This window comes from Oratosquilla oratoria, chromosome 26 (assembly GCF_046742065.1).
Source record: "Oratosquilla oratoria isolate Oo_2021 chromosome 26, ASM4674206v1, whole genome shotgun sequence".
Classification (NCBI taxonomy): Eukaryota; Metazoa; Arthropoda; class Malacostraca; order Stomatopoda; family Squillidae; genus Oratosquilla; species Oratosquilla oratoria.
In genome coordinates this window covers 32,425,938-32,434,203 of record NC_134802.1, presented here as the reverse complement: position 1 = coordinate 32,434,203, position 8,266 = coordinate 32,425,938, and the positions used below count along the sequence as shown (strand labels likewise).

The 8,266-nt window shown below is 38.8% G+C and overlaps 1 protein-coding gene across 13 annotated transcripts in view; it reads left to right on the top strand.

The window, feature by feature from the left end:
• Positions 1 to 2,994: 2,994 nt before the first annotated feature.
• LOC143039454 (glutamine-dependent NAD(+) synthetase-like) overlaps positions 2,995 to 8,266 on the top strand; it is a 51,447-nt gene continuing 46,175 nt past the window's right edge. The window contains exons 1-4 of one of the 13 annotated variants that reach the window (XM_076209530.1): positions 3,091 to 3,225; positions 3,843 to 4,083; positions 6,429 to 6,562; positions 6,679 to 6,857. In XM_076209530.1, coding sequence (XP_076065645.1) covers positions 6,712 to 6,857 — 146 coding nt within the window. In that variant the 5' untranslated portion in view covers positions 3,091 to 3,225; positions 3,843 to 4,083; positions 6,429 to 6,562; positions 6,679 to 6,711. Of the gene's footprint in view, positions 3,273 to 3,828; positions 4,084 to 6,428; positions 6,568 to 6,678; positions 6,858 to 8,266 lie in introns of all 13 variants that reach the window. The other 12 variants (XM_076209539.1, XM_076209532.1, XM_076209531.1 and 9 more) reach the window with 12 other exon arrangements.

Below are 8,266 nucleotides of genomic sequence, written 5' to 3'. Positions count from 1 at the left end.
TACATCTCATCACCTTACTTTTACCCATTTATTTTCAGCTTCCTTCTTTCACACACCTTCCCAAACTCTGTCACTAACTTCCTCAATCCCTCCTCTGATCCTGCTACAAGCGCTTTGTCGTCAGCAAACAACAATTGGCTTATCTCCCACTTTTCTCCATTTTCTTTAACCATCTCCAATCCCTGACCCACTACCCTTGCGTTGACCTCTCGCACCGCCCAATCCATGTATAAATTGAACAGCCAGGGTGACATAACACCTCCCTGACGAAGTCCCACATTTACCTCAAATCACTCTCTCCATTTCTAATCCTAACACACGCTCTACTACTCTCGTGAAAACTCTTGACTGCTCTTAACAGCTTTCCTCCCTTCCTGTCAACACTGTCATAAGCATTTTCCAGGTTCATAAAAGCAAAAAATAATAAATAAATAAATAAATAAATAAATAAAATCTTACCTTTTCCTATAGCTTTCTCACATATCTGTCTTACCACAAAAATCTGATCTACACAACCTCTACCTGTTCCAAACCCACACTGTTCCTCACCAATTACACTCTCTGTTCCTCTCCTAATCCCCTCAGTCAAGACCCTCCCACAAGCCTTCCTAACTACACTTAACAAGCTGATCCCTTTGAAACTACTACACTCACACTTGTCCCCCTTTCCCTTGTAAAATGGAATTATATAAGCATTCCTCCAGCATTCTTCCCTCTCTCAAACAGTAAATAACCTCACCAGCCAGTCCACCATCACTGTACCTTCTTTTTTTAGACATTCTGCATGGCATCCCAGGTGCCTTACGTGCTCTCATCATCTTAACAACTGCTTTCACTTTATCTTTCCCTATTTCTCCTCCATTTTCCTCACTCACCACTCTCATTTTCTTGGCGCTTCCCACTGCAACTACCTTTCCCTCCCTATCCTCCTTCACATTTAGCAACTCCCTAAAATACTCTGCCTACCTTCATCTCACTGCCTCTTCTTCCATTATCATCTCGCCATCTTCACCTTTTACCTTTTCTTCTCTATTTGATTCGCCTCCTCTTCCTCTTTTAATTTCTTTCCTAAACATTTTTTAATACTTTCAATTTTTTTCTGTCATACTCTTACCCTATTTCACATCTGCTCTCCTCTTTGCCTCCTTTATCTTGTGTTTTATTTCTCTTTACTTTGTAACTCTTACACGATTTCCTCGTCCTAATTTGTAACCAATCTATGAAAGCCTGCTTCTTCTCTTCTACACCGTTCTTTGCTTCCTCATCCCACCACTCACTACCCTTCCGTCTATTTCCTCCCATCCTCCTTGTTGCTCACATCATCTTTGAACACCTTATGTACAACTCGACCGGGTTTTCACCTTGTCGACATTTCGCTTGCTTTCTTCAAAATCGCCTTTTACTTAGTTTATATTTTTGAAATGTAGATATTTCATTATAATTAAAAATCTAAAATGTATTATCTTTGTCTTTCCGACAACTCTTGAAATGTTGAACGATTATTAGATACTAGGTAAATAAGGCACTTGGGGAAACTGACCTATGCAAATTACTAAAGAAATTGGTTATCTTTTGGGCTAAAGTCCTCTCACTTTAAATATTTCTTTGTCTCTCAGAGCCCGTAAGTTATGAGAATTGAGAGTTGTAGGAGATACAGCGGCATAACAACACGCACAACTCCAAACCCACGAGAGTTAGAGTAACGGCTCGCAGCGCAGTGTGTGTGTGATTCACCATGGTCTTGGATCACATGTTGGATTCGTGATCGACAGCTGTTTCCCTCCCCTGTGTGTGTGATTCACCTTGGTCTTTGGATCACGGGTTGGACTCGTGATCGACATCCATTTCCCTCCCGAAAGAGAGCTCAGAGCTCGTATGACCGATCTATGGGTAATGCTGTGACCTTACACGCACACACACACCCAACTCCCCGCCCACGAGAGTTAGAGTAACGAGTCGAAGCGCAGCGACATTTAAATTATTTCAGTCCTGGGCAGGATTCGAACCCGGACCGCCGCAGTGACAGTTGGGACTCTACTAACCGCGCCACCGAGTGTGTGATGTGTGTGTGTAAGTGCGCACGCGGTTACACTGTATGCAACAGGTCATCCAACGTACATTCTTGTATATTATTACTTCAGCAGTGGCGGCACATTTTGGTGGGCGGCAATTCTAGTCTGGATATGCCGCCCACAAGGCTGACAAAATTATTGTAATAATAAAGAGGTCAAAGGAGCCCTGAATGATTTACCGTAATATACAAATTTTGTGTTAGAATCAACAGAATATGAAATACTTTTCCCTTATCGTTTCTGTAATAGGGACATTAGATACATATTTTAAAATCCGTTTAATTATTTCGGAAGCCAATAGCTATAATAGGTAGTAAGGAATGGTGGAGACGGGAAGTGGTGATGGAGGAGGGGGGGGGGTGTCACTGAAAAATTTGCCCCGGGGCAAAACTTTGCCGTACTTAGGGTTCTGTTTATCATGTTAGGTAAAACGAAAAGAAAAATATTGCTTTCCCAAATGGAGCATCTTATTAAAATTCTAAATCTCACTGTATCCCTGTCTCTTCAATTGAACAGATTTATAAAGATAATAAAATATTTAATCCTCTTCTCATCCAAGGACAGAGGTCGTCACCGTCCGTATTTCACGTCTTTCTCTTCAGAGCTCTCCCTTACGTCTCTTTTCATACTTTAATCCTAAAAAAAATTTGCTCCTCCGATTTGTTGGAATCTCTGTACCATTGACCTCTATAAGAACTTTGTATTAGTGATATCCGCATCCTCTGAGAGCTTAAGGTAATCTGAAAACAAGACATTTCCGAATCGATTTACATGTCATTTTAATCCAAGAAACTTAAAGGAAACAGAATTATATTGATTTTTGTTTCAGTGCTATAAAATCACTTATCAACTCATGAATCATAACCCTCAAGGTATGACAGTTACGTAATGTGATCCCCAAGAAAACAACATAACAAACGTTTATGAAACCATAGCAACGAGGAGTGGCTGTCAAAATTATTAATCGGTGATGAAAGGTGATTAGATACTGGTCCATGGTTATCTTCGTCACAGATAAAAACAGGTCTCTAACGTCGTCCAAAAACACATTTCACAAGTAGAATACCTGGTGAGCACTGGTTTATTACTACAGCCTCCCTGACTAGAGATTACTGCACCAAAACAAAACAGGTTCTTCTGATAGGGGGTCTAGGTAAATGCCCTATTTACCTGGTATACACGGTGTTTACGTAGGGTATCGTATGTACCTATTTTTTTTTTATAGAAAATTATAAATATGTAGTGAACATATTAGTAATCGATCGCCTGCTTTGCAAGTATATTATGGCTTATATTTTTTATTTGTTTGATAAATATGTGTTGAATATGAATGTATTTGTTTAAATATGAATGGGTTTGACACTCAGGGCATTCGCATAGCCATAGCTACGAAGTAGGAAATCAATCAGTTTTGTCCACTACAAATTCATAATTTGAAATTTTCATAAAATCAATACATATTGATCAAGAAGAAACAACAATAAAATTATATAAACCAAAATATATTTATAACATGATAAACCTGGGTCACCTGTAGGTACATTTTATAAACATTGGGTTTTCACATAGCTGCAAAGTAGGAAATTGTTCACTCCATATTTATAAATTTATTCTTTATAAATTAGATTTGTATTTATCAATCATATATAACAAACATATATAAGTCATAAAATACCTGATAAAAACATGAATACTGTAGAGTGTAGGTACATTGTGCCTTCACATACTTACTTAGTTTACTTAGTGAAGTTCTGAGGTCGATCCTCACAGCCGTAGTGGACTACCACAGCTGCCAGTCCTGTTGTCCTTCCTCGCGAGGGTCAGTTGGTCTGGTAGTGTGTTTTGAGAGAACCTACTGATGGCAGTGTAGCCTGGCACTGGAGGCTCGTCTGGCACCTTCCGCAGGAACCTGTCCAGTGCATGTTCAAGCATCTGGATGTCTCCGCGTTTGTGTGGTGACCAGAGTTGGCTACAATAGTCCAGTATCGGTTGGATAAGCGACTTCCAGAGGGTAAGCATCACTTGAACCTCTCTTGAGGAGAAGGTCCTTAGGACCCAGCTGGCCATCCCTCTTGCTCTATTTACTGACTGCATGATGTGGTGTTGGAAAGTGGCATCATCTTTTAAGTGAATGCCCAGGCTTTTCACATGGGCGTTGGGTGTGATTTTCATACCTCTCTCTGTGTGCAGCTCAGTGTCGTCTTTAATGCCTTGATTTGTGCCATATCTCAAGACCTCGAACTTCTCTTCGTTGAATTGCATGTTGCTGTTGTTGGCCCATGCATAAACTGAGTTGAGATCGTCTTGTAGATGTTGCACATCCCCACTTTCCCACACAGCATGGCTGATGTGGGTATCATCGGCAAAAGACAGGAGGGTTGAGTCCACCCTACTATTTATGTCATTCATATGGACAACATCGCTGCAAAGTATGAAATTTGTTACAGTTTTGTTCACTACATATTCATAACTTGCTTTTTTTTTTATAAATTTGATGCATATTTAGCAATCAGAAACAACAATAAAAGTATTTAAACAATAGTATATCTGATAATATGATAAATAGATACATTGGGTCTTCTCATAGCTGTGAAGTCCATAATCTCCAATTGATCACAATTTTGTTTATAAATAGAATTTCTATAAAGTCAATATATCAATCAGAAAAAAATACAAGTATACAAACCACAATATTTTATACTAATATCATATGATAACTAGGTAGATCGGGTCTTCCTATGGAAATGCCCCATGTACCCCAAATACCAGGGTTTTTGCAAACCTGTGAAACAAGTAATCAATCACAACTATGTTTACTACATATTTACAAGTCAATTTTTTTTTTTATAAAGTAAATATATGTTTATCAAACAACAACAGTAAGAGTATATAAGATGTAATATATCTGCTAACATGATAAATAGGTACATTCGGTTCCCCTAAGAAAAAATGTACTCCCTATGTACCAGGTAAAAACAGCATTTACGCTGACAGCATGTATGGCGAGAGGATGCTACCTGAAACACAAAGACAAAATTGATAATTAAAATATGCAAGGAAATTGGGGAACACCTAAGGAAATAGTAGTATATTTACATAATCATAGGATACTTTTCAAGTAAATCAAGTACAGAGGATAATGGTAATTGTGGCCACCATTTTCATTGACAGGAAAATTGCAAGCACAATAGTTTCTGGTTCTCTTCCAATATCATGCAAACACATTTTACACATCTTTCTTTTTTCATTTAAAGATGTATTTTATCTATGGAATAGTTACGTTAGATTAAGAGCTATTGCATATTGTAAATTTTGTGTTAAATATCTGTGTGTGATTCTGGAATTTTACCTAGTTTACTTGGAGACGAACCTGGTCACAATCAAAGTGGGAGTATAGATACCCCCCAAGACTATAAACCCAGACCCTTCTGTTTTGTCTTGTTATTAGAACCCCTGCCTCCTTATATGTCCCTCCTGCATGACCGTTGGCAAAGCTGTAGCTATACTCTTGCACCTTTATTCATAGACTTCCAACCAGACCTTAATGTGGACCTCCCTTATTTTTCTTGTTTTCTACAATAGCATTAGACAATAATGAAGTTCTAGTCACTTTTTTTTTTTTTTTTTTTTTTTTTTTTGCTCTGTCAGATTTACAGTTTGGGATTCTTTGGTTGGCATTTGTAGAAGAATGTTGAGGTTAGGTCATGTTAGTCTGTGCTTGTATTAACTGAGATAAAAGGCCTACTTTCTCATTGGACAAAAAAATCCTAAAATCGTAGGCCTTACTTTTGATGTGCATGTCCTTCAGTCCACATATCAAAGACTTGACTGTGGAAATAAATAAATCATGCCACCTAAGATCTGTAATAATCACTGGTCTTTGTCAGCATATATACTAATCACTGTATACAAATAGCTCATAAGAACCATACTTGACTACATCTCCTCAGCATGGCTGCTAACAATAAAAAAGACATCATAGAAGCAACACAAACCAAAACTTATAAGAATACTGGATGCACTAAAAATGCCCCAAAACATCTCACACACAAACTTGAATCCCCACCATAAAACAACATATGTAAATGATAGGCGCACAGTTTTATGCAAAAATCCTCAAACTCACCTGTCCTTCCCACCACATTACACAAACACAACCAACTGAATGTAGCAGAAAAACAGCCACATCATCATACTATTCACACATATTCAGCAACTTGACACCTGTACCTCATAATACATACTTATAAAAATGTACACATTCAGACCAGAAAACTCATTTAAAACTCGTTTGACCACTCCTATCTCATCAATTATTATTATTATTATTATTTTTTTTTTCCTTCTTTTTCCTAGGATCAAATCTCATGATAACATTGACACATGATAATTTTTTCATGGTAAAGATGTCAGAAAACAATGGTATCTAAATCTCATATACACAGGACAGTATATTATTTTAGATTGCAAAGGTGTGCAATTTCTCATAAGTAAGGTGGGTAAGGATTTCAGTAATAATTACAGTTTTGATCAATCTGATTGTTTTCATAGACACTGTAATCACTTAAAGTCAGATATTTAATAGTGATGTTATTTCATAATGCAGAGATCTTCATAAAGTGCAGTGTTTGACAAAGCCATGGGACGCAAGGTGGTAGTTGCGACTTGTTCGCTTAACCAGTGGGCTTTAGACTTTGAAGGAAACTTTCAGCGAATTTTGGACTCCATTCTACAAGCAAAGTCTTTGGGAGCCTCGTACAGAAGTGGACCAGAATTGGAAATTCCGTAAGTGTTCATATTGGATCTGTTATAAGACTTGAGATTGATGTAATATAATGTAATAGTTTTGGATTCAGTGATTACAACTTCCAATTGGTATTTTGTCATCATTCTAATGTAGATTTCAGTAGTCTTTCTTTGCCTAGGTCTTGATTTATGAAGTTATTTATTCAGTATGATAGGGATTACTAGGCTAGATAGAGTGAGAAGTGAGGAGGAGAACAGTGGTGGAAATGGAGTTGGGAGATAGGGTTGATGAAAGATTATTAGGATGGTTTGGAAACAGGGAAAGAATGAGTGAAGAAAGATTAGTGAAAGAGGTGTGGAAGGCAGAGGTGGAAGGAGTGAACACGAGGAGGCGACCTAGGAAGAGATGGATGGGTGGGGTAAAAGGGGCATTGGGAAAGAGGGGAATGTCTGTTGAGGAAGGACAGGAGAGGGCAGAAAATAGGGGTGAATGGAGAAAGGTTGTGTATGGATGATGCTGTGATGCATGATAGGGAGTGGGTGGGGGATGGGGGGTGAGGGAGTATGTATGAGGAATAAATTGATGCAGCCAAAGGGATTTCTCCTCATCTTCTCCTTTTCTGCATGAGGGGACGGAGAGGGGGTGTTGCCAAATTAAGGAAGAGGCCTTGTTGTGGATGTGCTGTGTCTTGTGACACTGCTTCTGACCCAGGGCAGTGGACAAGGTGTAGGGATGACCCATCATCCAGGAGATGCCAAGATAAGAGAGAGGGAAGAGGGTAGAGAGGAGTGGATTATGTAGGAGATGAATTGGGTGGGAGTGGATTTTATGCCTTTGTCTTTTAGCTACCTCCCATAAAAGGGGGAAAAAAGCCTTTGGTATATGTATGTATGTATGTATTTTAATTCTGCAACAGAACTCTAGATTAATTAAGCATATTTTGTTTTCTACTCTTCCAGATGGATGGGGTAGTGTAGGAGGTAAAAGCAGGGGTAATGGGCAGGGGACTGGAGATGGTCAAAGAAAATAGAGAAAAGTTGGAGGTCAGCCAATTGTTTGCTGACAACACTGTGCTTGTGGCAGGGTCAGAGGAGGGATTAACCCCTTCACTATGGGCCAAAATCTCATGGGCAGACGTTGCGTCATAATACTCGCATTATAAAAAATAAAGTTACTGCTGTATTGCTCGTTCTCTTTCACCCGTGAATTTTGATAACCATAGAAAATATGATGAAGCCAGTTTACAGGGTATGGGGGTCACGCAGGTACAACTACAATATATATAATCAAGACGCTGACATCGGCATCCTCGCGTACCCACTTGCTCCTCATGACGCCTACGTAGGCATCATCGTATCGAAGGGGTTAAGGGAGTTAGTGATCGAGTTTGGGAAAGTATGTGATAGGAGAAATTTGAAAGTAAATGTGGGTAAAAGCAAGGTGATGA